Source organism: Penicillium antarcticum (genome assembly GCF_028974205.1).
Source record: "Penicillium antarcticum strain IBT 31339 chromosome Unknown utg000006l_segment0_segment0, whole genome shotgun sequence".
Taxonomy (NCBI): Eukaryota; Fungi; Ascomycota; class Eurotiomycetes; order Eurotiales; family Aspergillaceae; genus Penicillium; species Penicillium antarcticum.
The window spans coordinates 670,837-692,455 of record NW_026695304.1 but is presented as its reverse complement, the minus strand read 5'-3'; the positions used below and the strand labels follow the sequence as shown (position 1 = coordinate 692,455).

Sequence of the window (21,619 nt, the reverse complement as noted above, 5' to 3'; positions counted from 1 at the left end):
AAAACAGGGTTGAAAACAACGGAATTTTTAGGACGATCATGATCACATCACTGATTTGGAATGTTGGAGAGCCGCGTTGTGGAGGGTCGGCTGTACCCGAATAGTTCCTTGAGAGAGGATTGTCCCCGCCAAGGAACCAAGGGCAAGAGGCGGGTTGGAAACTTTAGGAAGAGAAGCCCTCACTTGTCGAATATTGTATATCATGGGTTTCATCTTCCGCCGCGGCTGCAAATTTCGCATTTGCCAATTACCATGATGAGTCGCTCATGGGGCCCGTCTTTGCAGCACACATCTTTGTTTCCCTCGGTTTCCATACGAACGAAATGCAATGAGGGATGGTTGCAGGAGGAGTATACGTGGTAGATATGGAAATAGTTGCACATTGCGGTCCCATCGGAGGGATTGGATTGGGAGGGCCAGTCGCAATAGGAAGGATGGGTGTTCAATGCAATTGAAGTATGACAGATTGGACTGCGGTATGAACATGTAGGGTCTCCATCTGTATACAGAAAAGGGAAGAAACTTAACTAAGAAAGAAAAAAAATCAAGTCGCAGAGGCTCGAGGTTATAAGAGTAGTTCTGGAGAGTGGATTCGATGCCCGAAGGGCGACATGGTGGGAACAGATAAAACAAAAAAATCGGAAAAAAAAGGAAAATGAACCAAATGAAAATGAAAAATTGAATTTACTTATTTCAGAGGTAAAAATGCAGTATACAGTACTGCACGGCTCCCCACCATCAACCCCCTATCCTTGTCACGTTGTCAAGCGGGTCCTGCATAGAGCGTGGCTTTAATCTGTATGACCGTTAGGGGATGTATGTATCTTTGAGTCGTCAGGGACCCTCCCCCCAATGATGCATCATGATACATCCGGGGAGGGATCGACACGGTTCCTCGCAGCCGTTGATGCTTCTTCAACTCACATGTGGCGCTAGTCAGGATCTTCATGCATGAGACAGCAATTACCGTCTCGAGTGTCTCATTCTGTGAGAGGTATGAGATTAAGTACGACTTCCTGCAACCCCGTGTCCCAAGCCCTTTGGATCAGGCAACCGCGGGTAATTGATTGTCATGTCATTCGAGATAGTCCAATGATAGTAACCTTGTACATGCCAGGGTTGGGCCTGTTTGACTCGAAGAGAAGACGCGTTGGGCAGTCGAGCGGGTGACAGGCTCCAATCAGTTGAGGCATTTTATTTTACTTTTGGGGGATTTGGAGGCAAAAAGGGTAATTAATGAAGTACCTTTGGGTCTCAGCCTCTATTACACCATCACATAACTTACCACTTCATGTTTGGTGGGGATAGCTCTAACCGATCGGGGTAATGGTATACGTTGCCTTGTCTGGGCTGAAAGACAATGAACAGACAATCCTAGAGACCACGAGAATCATGCCACAATTCGCAAAGTTTACATGGAAGTTTGCTTGGCTCAGGGATCATAAACTGTTCTAGGAAAGGGATTGACCGTCCAGAGTCACTCAAGGTAGTACGTGCTGAGTAAAACAAGCTCGGTGATCTGTATACGGAGCCCGATCAGTACTGTAATCCCGCAAGATTTAGCCGCGAATCAGAGCAAATGAGGAGTAAGAGCCGTTCGGCATACTCCAGGATCGGAAATCTCAAAAACCATGCCCCACAGGCTACATACGTCTCAGCTGAAACATGACGAAGTGGACACTCATTTCCAGCTACTTCCGAACGATTCGGAAGTCGATCATCGGCAATGCGCCATGTATGGTTTTACAATACCCTCAGCAAGTAATCAATACGGGGTACGAGTGGTGCAATTGTTAGTGAGATCCACCGGCCGTGACGAAACGGGACCTTTGCCGGGAACTGTTCCAATATTAATATCAAACCGTCGATTCCCGCAGCATTGCGTAGTTGTAGAAGTACTGAGCCCATCTAGGCAGTTGGTAGCCAAATAAATAGGCGAGGGAAGATCTACGTGAACTAAATTATGATGGCAGGCCCTGGAACACGCGAGAGAAAATCAGACGATGGTGCGACAAGTGCCCGAGTCGTAGGTTTTGTGGGGACAAAGAGGCAATCCACATGCAGGGCAAGTCTAATTCGGTCCTTGCAACCTAACGCCAATTGCAATCGTACTTAGCGTCGGTGGTCGGGGGATTCACTAACCCAATGAAAGGTAAGGAAAAGAAGATTTTTTTTGTCGGCCCAAAACAAGCTAACTTTGACCGTGGCCGTTAGGCTACAGTCCAATAAAAATTGCGGCAGGGGTCGCGTCGTGCTAGTCTTATCGAATCGCAAGTCTATCGGTATGTGGAGACAGAGACTAAATAGTCTGAAATGGGCTTGGAATTCGCGGGTTTCGGTGGCTTGGTAAATTTCGGTGGCATGTCGCGGGTTACGGGATGATGGTAGTCAGACCTCTAAAGTAGTTTGGCCGAGGCAGCCGAGGTGAATCCTTGACCCTGAACTATTTTCCCATCCGTGTTTTGATACAGGGGTTGAAAGTTTGTAAATAGTATGGTGCCATGAAGTATAAATGAGTATACTGTTTCATGAATTAGATTTGCTCTAATTTGTCTCTCCATTTTCACCTCTTTTTCACACATTTTCAATTGCCTCGGGTCCGTGTACTCCGTAGATTGTATGAAAGAAATGAATTAGGGTCTATGACTAGTTCGGTAAGTTCGGCTCCGAATCACGTGGCAATAATGCGCTAGTCCAGATCTAGTCTAGCGTTGCCGACCTCGGGCTCGAGTCCGAGCTGACTCAGCTCGATTTGGCTCTGGGGAAAAAAGAGCCCAGCAACCACGCTAGACCAAACTAGGAAGCGGAAAAACAGTCCTCCCTTTCCCTAGATCCCGTGATCTATTCATGGACGAAAACTGAGACACTTCCCCCTCGCTTCCTTTGACAACAGGGGGCAGTCCGACTTTCAACGCTTGTTGCTAGGAATAATTTGAGTGAAACAGCTTTGCTGGGGGTGCAGAAGAGCCACGCTGTTATCGGGGAAACGTAAAACCCGTCATTTCTCTCCTCCACCGTCCCACCTCCGTCGTAGTGGAGACCCGCCGTCCAGGCTCGACAATCTTCGTGACCGCCCCTAACTACCATTCGTCTGTTTACTGTTGCAGTGCTCGGCATTCCATCAGACATCATGGGTTTCGGTTCGTTCGATACGATATGCGAAAAGGCACCAGTCCCTTTGTGTTCCCTGGTCGGCCCGGCGTCGTCGATCTCCGGGTCCACGGGCATCATATCAAATTGCTATGCGCGGAATATTGAGGTGGCCAATACTATCATCTTCGAGGGTGCTGCGTCTTTCATGCATATCATCGCGCTTGGCATGACTGTCATCATGATCTTGCATGTCAGATCCAAGTTCACTGCTGTCGGTCAGTCTTACTCAGCTCGCTGTCCACACCTACATGGTTACATGGCTAACAACTTTGATATTGATAGGTCGCAAGGAGATCATTACCTTTTTCTATATTTACCTTGCCCTCACTCTATTCTCACTACTCATTGACGCAGGTGTTGTTCCTCCAGGTAGCGGTCCCTTCCCGTACTTCGTGGCCGTCCAGAACGGATTGATATCAGCGCTATGCACATGTCTACTCGTCAACGGATTCGTGGGTTTCCAGCTGTATGAAGACGGAACAGCTCTCTCGGTATGGCTGATCCGAGTTCCTTCCGCTGCCATGTTCGCAATGTCATTCGTGATCTCGCTGGCGACATTCAAGTCCTGGGGTTCAATGGGACCTCATAATACAACCGGCTTGTTCGTTGTGCTGTACTTGCTCAACGCTATTTCTATCGCCGTCTATCTGGCCATGCAGTTGCTTCTCGTTGCCAACACCCTGGATGACCGCTGGCCGCTTGGACATATCTCCTTTGGTGTGCTGGTTTTCATTATTGGTCAGGTTCTCCTGTACCAATTCAGCGATGTCATTTGCAACAATGTCCAGCATTACCTGGATGGCCTGTTCTTCGCTACTTTCTGCAATCTTCTGGCTGTCATGATGATTTATAAGGTAAGTTGGTTTTATCATTCTGCAGTATACATTTTGCTGACTTTTGTCAGTTCTGGGACTCCATTACCAAGGAAGACCTGGAATTCTCCGTTGGCGTCAAGCCGAACACGTGGGAAGTTAAGGAGTTACTGGCTGAGGAAGACCGTCGAAACACTGTCTACCCAGACAACAACTCCGAGTATGCAGGCAGCATGTACCACCACCGCACTTCCAATTACGGCCATCACAACTACTGATGTTGCATTTCGCGTTCTATTTCGCTTCTCAATTTATCCCATTTTGCACTGTACATGTGACCCTTGACTTGATGATATCTTATTATTTCCTTTTCAGTGAATACTTCTAGCTACAGTACAGCGTTATTTCGGCCATAAAGACATATTATATAATCTCATAGAATTCATCTGGGCAGGATTTCGAAGGTTTTCAACGGCAATGAAGCACGGTTTATGGCGATCTGAATCCGGTTTTCCGTCGACCGATATCGTTATGGAGACTAAATGGGATGTACGTGATATTGCGGGTCTAGAAAACCACTTGCAAGCGAATACAAAACACAATCAAACTGGTTTCTATCGCGCTTTTCTCAAGTATCAACTTGTATCGTGATTTCCCATATCTTGCATCTTGCATGTATGTCGCAATCACAATCTGGTGGAATCTTCCGAAAAATAAAAGTATTCTCCATGTCTCAGACTTCGCCTATCCCCGTGTCGTCCCAGCCGCTAAATCCATTCGGGAAGAAGTTGACGAGCACTTCATCCGTCCTCGCAATCATCCGGAAGTTTGACCCTGCATCAGGGATAGCGTAGGCACGTAATGCCTGCAAGTTATGCAGAGCGGCACAAGAGGCGCACCTAAAACTGGAAGTGTTATCACATATCGAGTCCCTGATCCTTCGCCGGCTGTATACGGCTAGTCTGGCCGAGCAAACCCCGAGTTATCGTGGGCCACGTCACACCAGATCAAGGTAGGATCGGTGGAATAAACGATCTTCGAGAAAAAGTGAAACAAGTGGCAGGATCTTCACCGACCGAAGAGTCCACGCGGACGATTTCGGACATCATTGCTAAGAATGGCGGATGACAGCGAATACGGCAGCGTTGCCGTGGTCTGGAGAGCTGCGGGATAATGAAAGTGGTTATTTGGCTTGGCTTGTCTGCGTAGAATAAGTTGCTACCGCAGTAATCGATTTTCTCCGCATGCTATTCGTTGTGTGTTGAAATGCGGCGCACACGGACCGAAGTCTTAAGCAGGTGACCCGCCGATCAGGGGAGAAATCGCTTAGAATCCATGTAGAACCATCGAATGTGATGGAACAAAGCGTAAATTGTGGACTGACAAGTCCAGCAAATCAGTGCTTCCGATCTCAGTCAACCACGACCACGTCATCAGCATCCATGAAGTCCTCGTCGGTTTTGCTTTTTGCTTCTGGTTGTTTCGATTGAGCTGACTCGGATGACTCGGTAGATGAATTGTACCAGCCTTTGTCGATGGATCTCACCAGAACCGCACACGCTTCACTAAGCATCTCGAAGAATGCAGGGTTCTGCTTGGATAAGAACATGTTGATGTGCGCATTCACCTCGTCGGTGGCCTGGTCGTTGACGGCCTTGTTCCAGAGAAGCCCTGGGTTTTGAGACTCCTCTCCGTTCTCCACCTCATTTGGTAATGAACAGAACGTCCTGTTCTTCGATCGAATAATTTTTTGACTGAAAGATGTTTGGCTTGCTGATGTATTCTCCACAAGAGAAGATGCACCTCTTCCAAGGCATGTGTAGAAGTTCACGCACCCGATTCCACGTTCCTCCTTCACATTGGAAAGACGCACGAGACGCTGGCGTAGCTCCTGAGTACGCGCAAGACAACCAACAAACTCGAGATGCGACGATACCCACGTAAACCCGTCGGTAAGCTTTTGTCGCTGGGTATACATGGCAGCTGCACCACCTGCAGCAACAGCACCAGCCGCGCCGGCAAACATGGCATACCGACCCCATTTCTGCCACTGGGGTGTTGCAGCAGCGTCAGCTGAAGGCAACGTTTTGGGCGCTTCTTTTGGGGGTGCAGGGTTAGTAGAGTTGTCCGAGGCATTGCCTTTTCCGCCGTATCCGAACAATCCTGCAACCTCTGAAAAGGTGTTGTAGGCAGTGGCAGCATTGCGATAATGTCCTTCCGCGCCATAAGATACGACTCCTGGGGCTATACCTAGGAACGGAGTATCAAAGGCAAGAACTCCTTGGACGTGAGGGAACATGAATGTGCCCGGCTCCACGATAGGGTCAGTCTCAGTTGACCCAGGTTCTGTGTTTGAAGTCTGGTTGTGGGGGATTGGCTGTTCGGTTGCCAACAAAAGCAAAGTCTCGGCTCCTACTATCCCTCCCATTGAATGACCGATCAGAACAACATGAACGGAGGGATCAACAGTGGGCGATGCTGTCTGGTTGGCGACTTCTAGATCAATCACAGTATCTTGCAGCCTGACCAAGCAACACTGGTCAGCAAAGCTTCATATTGAAAATTAAATGTAATCTTACCAGTCCCGCAACCTTCCCACACATTCTTTTAAGTCACCTTTAGTCTCATACTTAGGGTAGACGGCTGTAACAACATTGATAGCAGGCAATGCCTTGCTTGCGAGGACGCGCAGATGCTCTGGAAAGGTACCAAATGTATCGTCACCGCCCTAGAATCAAGTGGTCAGTCAGTTGTTGCGGCAAAGTCTCATGCATGTGCTGGTGCGGAGAGCGGAATTCTTTGCGGGGAATTGTGTCAAGAACGATTATTCAAAAGATCATACCTTGAAGCCGTGGATAAACACGAGAAGCAGTGTCTTCCTCATTGTGAATGGTGCAAGCTGTGTGTCTCCATGGGCAATTTGGAAAGTGAAAACAGACAAGGAAGAAGTGAGATGCGATTGTCTGTTGATTCGACAGTCGCCTTACGTCATGATGCACGTGACCGTATACTACCCTCCTGAGCTGAACTATGAACTACGAAAGCAGTTGAGCAGCTGTGGAATACCAATGCTGTTGCTTGAATTAGATAAATACAGAAGATCGACAGTTCTCTTACATTGTTGTTGTCCTAATGTTGCCTAATACACCTTCAACCACTTGTTATTTTCTAATATGCCTCAGAAGCCAACCCCAAAGCGTCAAAACAAGCTTGGGAACTATTGAGATTAATACCTCATAAGCTAGAGCCATGATTTGATAATCTGCGATAGAGTCTAGATCATATTCATGGGCTGGAGTTTGTTGTTGTGACCCACCTGGGCAATCTCGGCAAAATGTATAGTTACCGGGGTATTCGGCTTTTACAGCCTCCAAGATTTCAAAGACCATCACAAACTCGACAACACACTTGGAACCTCCTGCAACTCTTCTACTTAACGCTAGGCCTCATGTTCAAGATTAACGTGAAACAACCCTTGTTTAAGCGAGGGTTAACTGGGTCTGCGGCGGCCAGAGTCCCACTGACCTATGAATTGCATAGCTCCCCCAAAGGTGCAGAGACACACAACGTGAATAAGGGACACCCTATCATATTTCTACATGGGTTTCTTGGATCAAAACGAGAAAACAGACCCGTGAGCAGGTGAATAACTGCTATAACTGTATAGCTCCTGTTTCTGTGCTAACAACCCCTGCCCCCAGAAAATTGACCAGTGAGCTCTCTCAAGATGTTTACACATTAGTACTGTCTTTCATGTAAATAAGATGGACAAATCTAACATCGAAATAGGATCTACGAAACCATGGAGATTCTGGCCACCACCCCAGCCATACTTATGTCGATCTAGCGCTGGATGTTGAGTCGTTTATCCAAAAACATCGACTTGAACGCCCGGCAGTAATCGGCCACTCAATGTGATTAGATCCTGTCTTCAGCTTCAATCCCATGGTTCAGGGCTAAATTCGATCTCAGGGGCGCAAAAACAGCCATGACGCTTGCTCTGCGTTATCCAAACCTCGTGTCAAAAGTCGTTGCTATCGACAATGGCCCAATTCATTTGCCGTTGAAGTCATACTTCCCAAATTATCTTCAAGGAATGGCAAAAGCCAACGACGCCAAAGTAAAGTCTCATCTAGAAGCAGATATGATTCTCCGTCAATACGAATCGGTAAGCTACATTATATCCTTGCCAAATGCTATAAATTAGCTAACGGGTAAACCCAGTCGCCATCGGTACGACTATGGCTACTAAGCAATTTTGTCAAAAGCAAGGACCAGCCTCACTTGCAACTACGTATTCCTCTCGATATTCTGGAGAAGGCGATGGGACCATTGGGTGATTTTCCGGACAAGGACAGCTCTTTGAAATTTCGGTCTCCTACTCTATTTCTTCGAGGCCTTCAGAGTCACTATGTACCTGATAGTGCTTTCCCGCTTATTTCGTCACTTTTCCCCCAGTCAAAGATTGTTGATATCGATTGCGGGCATTGGATTGTTCAAGATCGACCTGAAGAATTCAAAAAAGGTAACTATCCCAAAGTTCATTGGCTTCAGGATCTGATGCTAACTTTGGATTTGTTTTAGTTGTTGTTGATTTCCTACAGGCCGACGAATAGAAAGCATTGTTTCAATCCTGTGTAAATTAAGATCCAGCCTTTCAGATTCCGCCAACTCCATGATACAACAGATATTTAGATATTTAGCTGACCGAGAAGGATTCCAATTGGGTTCAGAAACTATACTCCAAATGAATTAAAAGGGTTGGGCTTAAATGATGCAAGTATATCTCCAGAAAACCACATGAACAAGAACGCTCCATTCCAATTTATGAACTCCAATTCGAACCAGGTACCTGTAGTGTTTGGCTCCCGACGCCGTGTTAAGACCATGCCATTTGGAGCCAGCGTCTCAGATTTGACGATCAGTGGCACATGTGCGTGAAACTTAGTGCGAAACAGCGCATTCCGTGGCATGTGAGGGCCGAATTTCATCCAATCCAGCACCATTGTCTGATACTGAAGGGGCACAAGGCTCGGTCGACTTCTGCGGCGGAACGGTGGTGCCAGGAGCAGTGCTGACAAGGCCCTTGGATACGGCAAAGCAGGAGGAACGGTCATGATTGAGATCCTCGCCATAGAACTCATCAAGAATCGGGTGTAACATCACAGTCTGTTTGTGAATCGTTACAACGGAGTTGGTAGGAACAGACACCCAGTTGTCTGGTTCAAGATTAGTATGACCCACATTCACATAAATAATGGGGTACTCACGTCGTTCGAAAGTGATAGGCTCACTGGCCACTAAGACAATATCGGCACCTTTGTCGTGTCGTTCCATCTTGAAATGGCCCTTTGTTTCACCTTCTTTCCACTTTGTACCAGAGGAGAAGTACAAACTTGCGGGCTCGTCTGTCTTACTGCTGATATACCGAGTGCAGATAACGGTATGGCCGTCAGTCACGGCGAAGTTCAAGAGACTGCGGGTCTCGACTCCAGTGACATTATATTTCTCGGGGATCTCCCTAACCATCTCGTTGATACGAGCAATAGTTTTCATCATGACACGACGAAGAAGTGCCTGTCCAAATCCTTCTGGGCCGGGGTCAGAGCTCGGGTCTACTCCTTCTTGCTCTAGCAGGTCAAGGAACAGGGCAAATGCCCATTCGCTATCAGTACCACCCTTCACTCCTAGGTACCACTTGTCAGCAAGTGAGCTTCCGAGTGCACGCTTGATGTAGTTCCATCCACCAATGCCACCATTGTGCATCCACATCAGGGATTGGTGTTGGAATGGGTGGCAGTTGTTTTCAGCAAGAGCACCTTCAGTGGTCGCTCGCACATGCGCAAAAATGAGATCTGAGCACGTCTTTGAGGCGAGTCTCTCGAGATTCTCGCAATTCCACGCGGGAAGTGTTGAGGTAAATATGCAAGGCTCAGGTCCAAGCTTGGGGTCTGTGTAAAAGCCCACACCAAATCCATCGCCGTTGACAGGCCGACGATTATCCTGAAGTTGTGTATTAGTTGATTGTGCTATTGATCACTCCTATATGTGCAAGCGTACCAGTCTCAAACGTGAGTCATAAGATTGAGTGAGGATGGAATGACTTGGCTCCGTGATTAGCTTGCTGAGACGGATTTCATTTCGTCCTTTGTATATCTACTCAAGATTTTAGCTTTGGGCGCGAACTTCGAAAGATTGGTTTATTACCAGGAATCGACACATGGCTACTGGCGATCAGATGCAGATCGATGATACTATGTCGAGCCAGACGTCTATAGATACCAAGTCTTTCAAAAGTGGACCACTGTGAAGTTCCAAATAGCAGGGTGCTCGTGGCAAGTCCAATGCAATGGCCGATTTCGTGGGGTGGGAGGTGAAGAAGACACCGACTGTTGGGAACCGGTGAAGATGTCTACGCGTCCCAATCACAATTCTACAAAATGACACTTGGAGACTGCGTGCAAGCTCGAAATACGAATAGCAGAAAAAAATGAATTTATCAAATCAACAAAAAGAATACAATCACATCCCTTGCCCAGCACGTCATGCTCCACGTGACTCAACACTATACGGGCGACCTAGCGGCCACTAACGCAAGTCACGGGGATTGTTATCCTTGATGTCAGTGGTCCGAAGTCCGTAGACATCACTTTTCTTTCATCTTTGAATGTCATCGCAATGAGTGGGAGGATCCTCTCCCATCGACTCGGTCCGCTCTTGCGGAATGGGCACCTTGCTCGCCATATTCATAATGCAGGTTCGAGGACTGGAGGTCTGCTACGCGCAGATGGTGGAGCTGCTCTCAGAGGACGCGCATGGCCAATAGGCGCAAATGCCATCCATAATATACCCGCTGTTCGATCGATATCGTTTGCCCGAATGCTTCCAAAGCTGGCGTTGAAGCTTGTTAGGGTCCCGGCGATGTTTGGAGGTGCAACAATCGCGGGTCTGGCTTACTTCCAATACCAAGCAACCCGTACGTTTCTCAATACCGAAGTTTAACGTGGTGGAATCATAGACTAATATGTTCTTAAGAGGCCGGAAACTATGCGATGGATGTTTTCAAACAAGCTTCGGAGACTGCGGGGAACACCGCATCGACTTTGTTCCAGGGACTGCAGGATGTGGCGGACCAGACGCAACGCGGATGGAACAAAACGACCGAAGACCTCGATCTGCCTGAATGGCTGCAGAAGATCCTCCGTCTCGACGAGGAGTCTCAAAAGGGCGAGTCCGGTGGTGGGGACAAGGAACCGAAACAAAGTCGGGCTGGAACTGCTGCTGCCGCCGCCGCGACTACTTCGGCATTCGGCTACGATAAATCAGAAGAAGAGGACGTACGCCCGGCGAGGGATGCTGCGGAAGATGACCAGATGATGCTTCTCACGCGCAAGATGATCGAGATTCGAAACATCCTCCAGACTATCGGCCAATCTGACACTCTCACATTGCCGTCAATTGTCGTCATCGGATCCCAATCCTCGGGTAAAAGCTCGGTACTTGAAGCTATCGTCGGTCATGAGTTCTTGCCCAAGGGCTCGAACATGGTGACTCGCCGGCCTATTGAACTGACCTTGGTCAATACCCCCAATGCCCAGTCGGAATATGGCGAATTCCCAGCTCTAGGACTTGGCAAGATCACAGACTTCACCCAAATTCAGCGCACACTCACAGACCTCAACCTTGCTGTTCCCGAAAAGGATTGTGTCACAGACGATCCTATCCAGCTCACTATCTATTCACCCAACGTTCCTGATCTCTCCATGATCGATCTACCAGGCTATATCCAGGTTGCTGGCCATGACCAGCCTCCGGAGCTTAAGCAAAAGATCAACGACCTTTGTGATAAATACATTCAACCCCCCAATGTCATTCTGGCGATCTCGGCCGCCGACGTTGACTTGGCAAATTCTACAGCACTCCGAGCCAGCCGTCGAGTTGACCCTCGGGGTGAACGGACTATCGGTGTGATTACAAAGATGGACCTTGTGAGCCCCGAGCGTGGACACGACGTCCTCTCTGATAAGAAGTATCCTCTTCGACTTGGTTACGTGGGCGTTGTCAGCCGTATTCCTCAGACAAATGCTCTTTTCTCCAGAGGCAGTGGGAACATCACCAGCGCTATTCTCAAGAACGAACACGCTTACTTCTCTGCTCATCCTGGCGAGTTCGGTCCCCACTCCGACGTCTCAGTTGGTGTCTCGACGCTCCGCAAGACCCTGATGCACGTCCTCGAGCAGACCATGGCATCCAGCCTGTCTGGAACAAGGGATGCCATCAGCCAGGAGCTCGAGGAGGCAACCTACGAGTTCAAGGTTCAATATAATGACCGACCTTTGAGCGCAGAGTCTCACTTGGCTGAGAGTCTTGATAGCTTCAAGCATTCTTTCAAGGCGTTTGCGGAAAGCTTCGGCCGACCCCAGGTCCGCGAGATGCTGAAGGCCGAATTGGACCAGCGGGTCATGGACATTCTGGCGCAGCGCTACTGGAACAAGCCCGTCGAAGACTTGGACCCCCCTATGCTGGAATTGGATTCGCTCAAGGACCTTCCCAAGTCTGACCCCGAGTCTCTCTACTGGCACCGGAAATTAGATGCTTCTACCTCTTCATTAACAAAACTTGGAATCGGTCGATTGGCTACTACTGTCGTCGCTAATGCCCTCCACAACCACGTGGACCAACTCCTATCCTCCTCTACATTTGCCTCCCATCCCGGCGCCCACAAGCAAATCACAGACGCGTGCAACACTATTCTGAATGACCGATTCTTCAGCACCAGTGACCAAGTCGAGAACTGTATTAAGCCGTACAAGTTTGAGATCGAGGTTGAAGACCCTGAGTGGGCCAAGGGCAGAGATAACGTGGGCAGGGTTCTGAAGGACGAACTCAAGCATTGCGAGCAAGCCATGAAGCATGTGGAAGATGTTGTCGGAAAACGAAAGCTCAAGGACGTGGTCTCTTTCATCGACCGCGTGCGAAAGGGTGATGTTGTACTTGAGGGCAACGGGGAGGGTGGCGCCGGTGGATTCAGTGCTGCCCTGTTAGAAAGAGGTTAGTTTTCCCCTCATCTTGGTTCTTAACAGACACTAACATTTATAATTCAGGACGAGAGGGCCTCTTCCTACGTGATCGAGCCGACTTGATCAAGATGAGACTTCTAGCCGTTCGCTCCAAGCAATGCGCCACTCAAAAGAACAAGTACTACTGCCCAGAAGTCTTCCTGGATGTGGTAGCAGACAAGCTCACCTCAACGGCTGTCCTCTTCCTCAACGTCGAACTCCTCTCCGAATTCTATTATAATTTCCCCCGCGAGCTCGACACAAGACTTGGTCGACACCTCTCCGACGCCGAAGTGGAACGCTTTGCCCGTGAGGACCCTCGTATCCGCCGGCACCTCGACATTATCCGCAAGAAAGAGCTGCTGGAACTGGCTCTGCAGAAGATTGAAAGTGTCCGACAACTCGACGGCCGCAGCCGGGCTCCAGAGCGTCCTCCTCCGGGCAAGGAAACGCGGAGTCGTTGGGGCTTGTTCTGAGATGTTATGATAGCCCGAGCAGCTTCTCTACTCTGTTTTTTCTCCCCATGCCCTTCTCTGATACACCCTTTTTCTTGTTCGGAGTTTTCGATACCTTCTTCGCTAGTCTTCATGTTATCCTCTTTGTCGTGTCCATCTCTCTCCATCTTCTCCCCCTTTCTCTTTCCTCTTGTTGGGGTAGTTAGTCTTGTGTATCTCTAGACAATTTGAGGTCAATGTACATATCCCATACGGTGTCGCTCAGCAGTAGCCTCTTTTGGGTCTATCAATTAATCGATCGTCATCCGACAGATATCTTCTCAATTACTTACTAGCTTCGTAAGAAGAAATCCAAGATCTCCCAAGTAAGGTTGACACATAAAGTCAAGCATGGCGAGTCCCATTCACACTAGGCGTCGAGTACTCCACCCCCATAGAAATCCACTGATACATAGAATCAGATACTACATGGACAGGTTAGACAGATAGAGGTTCATAAGAGTAACAGTAACAGGTTCAAGACAACGATTCCAGACCCAGTCTATAATCCTATATAGCGTACAGTCCCCAAGAAAAAGAAACCGAGAGCGAAACAAAGAAGAATGGCAAATTAATGCTTTTTCCCCCTCAAGCGAGGGGAACCAATCACAGTACCAGTGGCAGGGTCATAAGAAACAAGACGGGAAAATGGATAAGTCTATCACGGCTGTAGTTGTAAAGGGAAAGTAGAGACGAGAGACAAGTATATGGCGGGGCGTAAAGTAATGGGTTGTAGTAGGTGGCGTGGCAAGACACGGTGTTAATGTGTCCCTGATATAGGAGCGAAAGAAAAAGAAAATGTAGTGTTCGGTTTGGCAATAGTACAGACGGTCGTCGCGACTGGAATTGTTTACTCGCGGGACACGTCACGACCGAAGAGCTTAGCCTTGACCCAGTCGGTGCAGACAAGGACACGGTTGCGAGTGCTGAAGCACATGCTCAGGTAGGCGGAGCGCCAGAACAGGTAGGTCATGGTACCACCGCTGGCGATGTTGCCGCTCAGCCAGCTGATGTCGGCCACAGCACGCTCCTTACCAATGTAGGCCAAGCTACCCTGGTGCGAGTACTGGAAGGGACCGATTTGCTTGTTGCGGCGGAGCTGCTTCTGGCGTTCACGGATCTCGGCAAGGACCTGGTTACGCTCCTCATCACCCTTGGCAAGAGCCTGGCGCTCGGAGAGCTTCTGGAGCTCCTTCTCGATCTCCTCGCTCTTGGCCATGGTGTTGAACAGACGACCCAGGAAAGCACCCTCCTGACCAGCGACCTGGGCGGTGGGAGCGTAGTTGGCAATGGCGCAGTCACCAACGGCCCAGACGTTCTCGGTACCGTTCACAACGAGGTATTCGTTGACTAGAAGACCACGGCGGGATTCGGCTTGGGCGGGGAGTTGGTTCATGAGGTCACGGACGACGTTGCGGACAGCGTTACCGGTAGCCCAGACGAGCAGACCGTAGGGGATAGTCTCGAGCTCCTTGGTGCCATCGGGCTTAGTAACTTCGGCCTGGATGTACTTGTCGGTAACATTCTTGACCATAGTCTTGGCACGGATAGTGATTGATTCCTCCTTGAAGGTGGATTCCGTGTAGTCAATCAACTGCTTGGAGAACATAGGAAGAACATTGGGAAGAGCCTCGACGAGAGTAACGTGGAAGTTGTCCTTGATCTCGGGGATCCACTTCTTGAGGTCGTCGTTGAAGAAATCCTGGAGCTCACCGGCGAACTCGACACCAGTGGGGCCACCGCCAACCACAACCATGTGCAGCAGACGCTTGACCTCGTCCTCGGTCTGGTCCTTGAAGCAGGCAGTCTCGATACAGTCCATAATACGCTTGCGGATGTTCTGAGCGTCACCGACTTCCTTGAGGAAGCAGGAGTTCTCGCGAACACCGGGGATACCAAAAGTAGCGTTCTCGGCGCCAACACCGATCACGAGCATGTCAAAGGGAACTTCAGTGTGAGCGACATCACCCTTGATCTCGGAATCGTCACTGATGTAAACAACGCGCTTCTCGTAATCGATCTTGGTGGCTTCGGCTTCGTAAAACCTAACACTGGCCTTCTTGTGGCGCAGGATGTTGCGGATAGGCTCCATGATCGAGCGATGCTCGATCAAACCAGTGGTACATGAGGGCAGCAGGGGAGTGAACAGGAAGTAGTTACGGGGGGAAACGACGACAACGTTGTAGTTCTCGGTATCAATTTTCTTCAGGAGGGAGACGGATCCCCAGCCAGTTCCTGCAAAAAGTGGCCCGTGTTAGTGACAATCCAGCCGGGCGAGATCGGTGACTGCGACCGGAACATACCGAGGATGACCAGAGTCTTCTTCTCAGGGTCAGGCGCGAACTGCTCGGGGGGTTGACGGAGTTCAAGGATGCTGTATGCGACAGCGCCGGTCAGACCAATGGCGGAGAGCCAGGTCAAACGCCAGGCCCAGCGAAGGGCTCTGAAACGCTTCTTGGGAGGCTGAGCAGGCGAAGGAGTAGGAGCGGCATCAGCGTAGCCACGGCGAGCGATGCGCGAGATGGAGGTAGGCTTAGCAGCCTGGATTGGAGCGCGAAGGGATGTCGAAATCGACCGGCGCGACACCGAGGACAGCTGCATAATGGAAGCCATCTGGGAGCGAATAGCCCGCGTACTGCCAGCCATTGTGCACCAAAATGATGATTCCAAAGGGGATGGAGTTGAAGGGAGAGAAGCTCCCTATATCAAGGAAAAATCTTTGATAAGCTTCTGATCGCGTTGCTGTTTTGGGCGAATCGGTGTGGCCGGACCAAAGGGGGCTCCCGTGTACTGGGTACCTGGGCAATGGCGTGCTTCCTGTAGTTAAGCAAGGTACTGTCTACTTTATTTCTATTTTTCTGCCAACTTAACTAGCTACAGCTTCATTGTGTGTGAATGCAAGATCGACTATATACATATATCTTAGCGCGTTGGACCCAAGTAAAGCTATCAGCAAAATTGCCTCATTAGTGTCAAATTCGGCAAGTAAAAAAAGAAAAAAAAAGAGAAAAAAAAAAAAAAGAAAATTGGAGACTGAGGGGACAAAACTCCCGGTGAGGAGAAATTAACCGCTGAGGAGAAGATCCCCAATAGGGGAATACTAGCGACTTTCGCGTTTGGGGAATTATGAAATATGAATAGCAAATATGACTCAAGCTATTCCCCCCCCCCCAAATCACTAATATCCAGCCCTATGCTCCTCCCGAAATCCCGACCGGATTTACCCGCATACCTATTCCGCATATACGAAGCACTTCCTACAGTTTCCTCTATGACACCCGTCCACAACCGGCGCTAGAGCTTATTGTGCGAATCAAAATCCGGGGAAGTGCTGAGATCCACTTGCGTCACCATCCGATTTCTCCCATCTAAACCTTGTTGATGCTCGGTGTGGTCGGTTCTTATACTTTAGACCTTGATGCTCCGCATGGTATGTTGAATACTGTAGACCTTTGCAACGCCCAATCGGCGGTACACGCGTTCCATTTCACCGTCGATTGGATGTTATTGCCGTTCATTCGTTTTTGGTGCCGTCTTCTGCCGCATTCTAAAAGACGAGTTGATATGACCCAGGTAGGTGTGGATAGTAGGGATGAAACCTGTTTTCCACAGAGAGGGGGATCGAAATGGCATTGTAAATCACAGGTGGCATGCCAGTGCTTGTAATATTCCAGTTTACTTGCGAATTGGCCTGGGAATGCTGGAACAGTCGATTCGTTTCTGTGGGTGTGGTCTGCATACCTTCTAACAAGATTTCCAGTCCGTGATAAATGGATGTCATACTGGGTTGTTGCTTGGAGCACCTATCAATCGTCAATACAATTTTAAGCCCAGCATATAATACCCTCATTATCTGCGCAAATCAGTGCAAACATGTAGGTCATCAATATACCATGAGACATGGACGCATTACAAGACACCATATAAACACACGACGCTATTCGGAAAATGTGTCTCAACCACGACACCAGGATATCAACAAGACATCATCTGACCCAGGAATCACCAGGACAAACCTCGAGCAATAACTACTAGGAAAAACAACAACCACAAGCCATCCAGAGTCGGTTGAATGGTACCTTACACACTCCGCAGCCTCCGAACCAAGCCAACCCATCAAGAAACAAAGACAGCAAGAAAAGAAAGGTCACCCAATATCAGTAGCACAATATAATCCAACGGGGACCCCCAATACTCTTATAGACCACGATTGCACGGGAACCTCCCAATCAAAATAATCTGACAGCACCCTTCAAACGGTGCGATGTAACCTTGACTGCTATAATATACCTCAGATATGGGGGAGATGACTCTAGACTTGAGTAATGAGGAGTTGGACATGAGCGATATGACAAGTTCTACCCGCCGCTCCGAGTTACAGTTCAGCTGGGCTGGAAATGGGACGGCGTATGTCTGCTCTACACCGTATGAAAGTAAGCAAGGCGGGGGACACTTGGATGCTGGATTTGGGGATTGGAAGACTGGGCAATTGAGATAGTTCTTGATTCTTGGTCCTTGGTCCTCATGTTTGTCCTAGGCTTTTGTACGATGTTTGGTGGTTGTTAATTGTTGGTACACTCTGTTTGTTTGATTGAGGTTGAGGACACATGTGTACTGTATGTATATATATATATATGTGTGTGTGTGTGTGTGTGTGTGTTTCTTATGCAAGTGAGATTGTGTACAAGCGGTCTCAAGGCTTGGATATAGCAAGGGCCATCAATGTTTATACAGTGCTTGATGTGAAGTATCAAACAGTCTATACGAAACCTAGTCTCAAAGCGAGTATATCGTTTCATACATTGTTTTCGCCCTACTCTGGGCTTCCTTTCACTTCCTTTTCTTATTTTCGAGTCTATCTGTTAAATTGCAACATTTGATAGCTGTCATGCAGATTATATACAAATGGATATGTAAAAAAAGACATATAGCCGATACCTGTACAACCACCACTTATCTTCACTCACAATAGAATTAACTGATCCAAGTTCAGATTTAAATTGCAATGACAACAAGGATTGAATCAGGATCTTGGTCTCGATCTGTATTGGTCGTGCAAGTTTGTCGGCGACTCCGTGTCGGACAAGATATCACATATCACATTTTCGACGCTCGTATGCAGTCTAGTCTACATCTACATTGACATCGACAGTTTACATAGCGCATACAGTACAATAACCCAGAGCTGGTGCAGAGTGAGGTCCCCTTTTCGGCATTGCCAGTCCTTGTTTTCTGGTTTACTGCGGTGGTTGAGATTGGCATCGCTTATGCTCATGCTCATGCTCGTGGTCGGCCCATATTTGAGGTGAATGCGCCTAGGTGAGTGCGGTTGCTTGTGTGACGGGGACTCATACATACATCCGCTCTGTAGAACTGCCCTGTCCCGTCCTTGGACACAGGATGTGGATAGTACGTGGGACACACTAGCTTGGATCCGAGGATGCATGTTTCCATTGAAGAGCCATAGCCAGGAGGCTGGATCGTAATGCCGGAATATTGCTGTGGGGGTTGCAGCCGTGTATCAGCTTGATTTCCTGGGGTATAGCTGGGTTGAGTATATTGGCAATCTGCCCTGCGACTGCATATTGATTCTGCCTTGCCCTGGCGACATTGTCTGGAGATTTAGTAAGATGCACTGCGTGCGTATTTGAATCTCAACGCCATGGGCGTTGGATGCTTGGGTTGGTTGGCGGAGAGCCTCCGTCCAACCCGAGGCCATGTACTGTTCCAGTTTGAGTATGCATATACATCAGAAGCAGTAGGGACGCAGTGAATGAGGTACACTGATGATTCTTGATGTCGATCATCTCGGTCGGCAATATGAGTGAAATGGTCCACAGGGAGCTTTGAGCACAGGGAGCTTTGAGGAGCTCTACGCGTGAACGAATACCATCATGTCAAACCCAACTCACATGCCAGTACCCATGAAGACAGGCCGAGCCGCTTGATTTGTCTCGAGTCAAAGGAAGGGACTTTACATTGGAAGTTCTCTTCCACGCCCAATTGAAGATACTCATTGACCGTCGGGCGAGTTGAGAAATTCAGACTCCATGTGAAAGCAGATGTGCATGTCCAGTGAAGCGAATGCGAATGCGAATGTGAATTGAGAAGGAACATGCATCGTCAAGCAGGCACCTCGCATTTCGAGGAATTTTAGCCTCTGACAGAGAGTCCGGGCCGGTACGCAACTGACGGCTTTCATTCAAGGACATCTGGTCCTGGTCCTTGGTGTGATGTACGACAACGGTTGAAAGCGTTTCATGAATGAATCCCTCTCGTCCAGGATGAGGTCTGTATATCTAGATCGATCGGGACAAACAAAAGTATCAAAACCAGAACCGAGACTAGAACCAGAAACTGAATCAGACTTGGGAGTACATCCTGGTCAGCCAGGAAGTAACCCGAGCACATCCAGACCAAAACCAAGACCAAGACCGAAGGAATAACAGACCAATGAGACCAACAAAAACAGGTTAGTTTTGTATTGATCCAAGTACACCCCCACATTGCTAGTTTCGAAGTCTCAAGACATAACGTTGACTCAACACCCCCGGACACCCAAACCCTGGCTACAATGGCCAAAGCCGGTCGTAGAGTGCGAATTGCCCCAACCCGCGATTGCCGAGAAAGTAACTTGATGAAAGATGACGGAACACGAAAGGATGTTACGGCAAAGACATGCCGCCACCTGTGTTCCCTGGCTAAGGTCACGGGCGCTGAGCCTGAATGGAAAAGCCAGGCGTTATCAGCCACCAAATATTTTTGGAAAATGATTTGGATTTGGATTTGGATTTGGTTTCAGTGATGATGTGGATTCAAATAAACTGTAAACAAATCAAAGTCATTGAATCATGTCCTTTGTTTTAACTCGGAATCTTAAGCAATTCAAATCGGGAAGTATATGAGACGTCCATGACGGCCGACATACGATGATCGCATACATCCATGGATCAACAATGAAGGCTTTGAACTCGAATTGCCGCATATCCGTCCCCTCGCCTGGAAGATCCCACATGTATTCCTTGTTCTTGTAGTGTATTCACCTCACATCTCATATCTCACCCGCCCCCACCAAGAGGCAAGGCAAAAACAGAGACACCAAGTACCTAGTCTGACTGGGTAAGTGACCCCATTCAGAGGCCTCTCTGGAACTTTGTTAAGCCCCCGGATCGCTTACCACCTAGTTGGAAACAAGTCCAGCTTTTGCCTCGGGTCTGTACCTGGCATTGCGACACCCCGGGCCTTGGGCTTTGGCGGGAGGATAAGAGGCGGTTCCTATAGGCGGGAGAGGCGGTTCCTATAGGCGGGACAGCGCGGCTGGTACTGTACATGGTGTAGCTGAAACAAGTTACGGTACGTGGAAAAATGTAATCAAATCAAATTGCATTGGAAGTGAGCTCAGATCTGGTTCTTTTTTTTTTTTTAAAAGAAAAAAAAATCTCAAACCCTACCAGACTATCCAAGACAGAAAATCTGTGGCGGTTCCCGGATGTAGACGGGAAAAGTCAAGGTTGAAATTCTGTACGCGTTGGCGACTCCACAAAATGTAAGAGTGTGCTCTGTAAGGCAGAAGAATAATCAATTTTGTGTCGGACACCGGAAAGCATTGTGGTCCGTTTGATTCGCGAAGACTACTCCACGCTCTAGACTTACAAGAATAGACCATAGATAATCTTTGAGACATTGAGCCAGGCGACGTAATAGGCAACACCCCACACTATACTACGAGGTATCCTACACACTAAATTGCAATCTCTCTACACCGATCCTTAAGCGGGGGAAAAGTCAAAGACAAAACACACAATGCATTTCGCTGCTCTCGGGGCGCTTTCAGAATGCAGATACGAATCCGGGCAAAGGCTAATTTCGGTGTTATCTAGTTCGAGGAGTTTGTGGTTGCGCTGTAGACGAGTGGATTCATCTCATCTTACCCCCTTTGGCCTTTTCTTTTTTACCCTTTCCCATTTGGCCCCTGCGCGGAGAGGGGCTGAAGCACAGTCTCAAATGTGCGATCAGCCTCAAAAGGCATCAACTGATGGCTCGAGATGACCTGTTTGAGTCACACGGCACGAAAGGCCCTGGTGGTTGCAGCTTGCATAAC

General features: G+C 48.6%; 6 protein-coding genes across 6 annotated transcripts; 3 read left to right on the top strand and 3 right to left on the bottom strand.

The window, feature by feature from the left end:
• Positions 1–3,130: 3,130 nt before the first annotated feature.
• On the top strand, positions 3,131–4,243 carry N7508_006338 (chitin synthase export chaperone; the record flags this gene model as incomplete). Its single annotated transcript, XM_058464404.1, has 3 exons — positions 3,131–3,368; positions 3,436–4,007; positions 4,058–4,243. The coding sequence occupies 3 exons, from the start codon at positions 3,131–3,133 to the stop codon at positions 4,241–4,243; spliced, it is 996 nt and encodes a 331-aa protein (XP_058318257.1).
• A 1,133-nt stretch (positions 4,244–5,376) lies between these two features.
• N7508_006337 (esterase/lipase family protein) lies at positions 5,377–6,849 on the bottom strand (the record flags this gene model as incomplete). The annotated part of the gene is made up of 3 exons (XM_058464403.1): positions 5,377–6,487; positions 6,545–6,693; positions 6,808–6,849. 3 exons carry the CDS (start codon positions 6,847–6,849, stop codon positions 5,377–5,379), a joined length of 1,302 nt encoding a protein of 433 aa, XP_058318256.1.
• A 564-nt stretch (positions 6,850–7,413) lies between these two features.
• On the top strand, positions 7,414–8,581 carry N7508_006336 (putative alpha/beta hydrolase; the record flags this gene model as incomplete). The annotated part of the gene is made up of 5 exons (XM_058464402.1): positions 7,414–7,599; positions 7,755–7,879; positions 7,938–8,133; positions 8,190–8,490; positions 8,550–8,581. The coding sequence occupies 5 exons, from the start codon at positions 7,414–7,416 to the stop codon at positions 8,579–8,581; spliced, it is 840 nt and encodes a 279-aa protein (XP_058318255.1).
• A 328-nt stretch (positions 8,582–8,909) lies between these two features.
• Positions 8,910–10,187, bottom strand: N7508_006335 (glutamine amidotransferase subunit DUG3; the record flags this gene model as incomplete). The annotated part of the gene is made up of 4 exons (XM_058464401.1): positions 8,910–9,184; positions 9,236–9,968; positions 10,026–10,121; positions 10,173–10,187. The coding sequence occupies 4 exons, from the start codon at positions 10,185–10,187 to the stop codon at positions 8,910–8,912; spliced, it is 1,119 nt and encodes a 372-aa protein (XP_058318254.1).
• Positions 10,188–10,643: 456 nt separating this feature from the next.
• N7508_006334 (dynamin-related GTPase MGM1) lies at positions 10,644–13,500 on the top strand (the record flags this gene model as incomplete). Its single annotated transcript, XM_058464400.1, has 3 exons — positions 10,644–10,941; positions 11,001–13,016; positions 13,070–13,500. 3 exons carry the CDS (start codon positions 10,644–10,646, stop codon positions 13,498–13,500), a joined length of 2,745 nt encoding a protein of 914 aa, XP_058318253.1.
• An 868-nt stretch (positions 13,501–14,368) lies between these two features.
• N7508_006333 (uncharacterized protein) lies at positions 14,369–16,164 on the bottom strand (the record flags this gene model as incomplete). Its single annotated transcript, XM_058464399.1, has 2 exons — positions 14,369–15,753; positions 15,822–16,164. The coding sequence occupies 2 exons, from the start codon at positions 16,162–16,164 to the stop codon at positions 14,369–14,371; spliced, it is 1,728 nt and encodes a 575-aa protein (XP_058318252.1).
• Between the last annotated feature and the right edge of the window lie 5,455 nt (positions 16,165–21,619).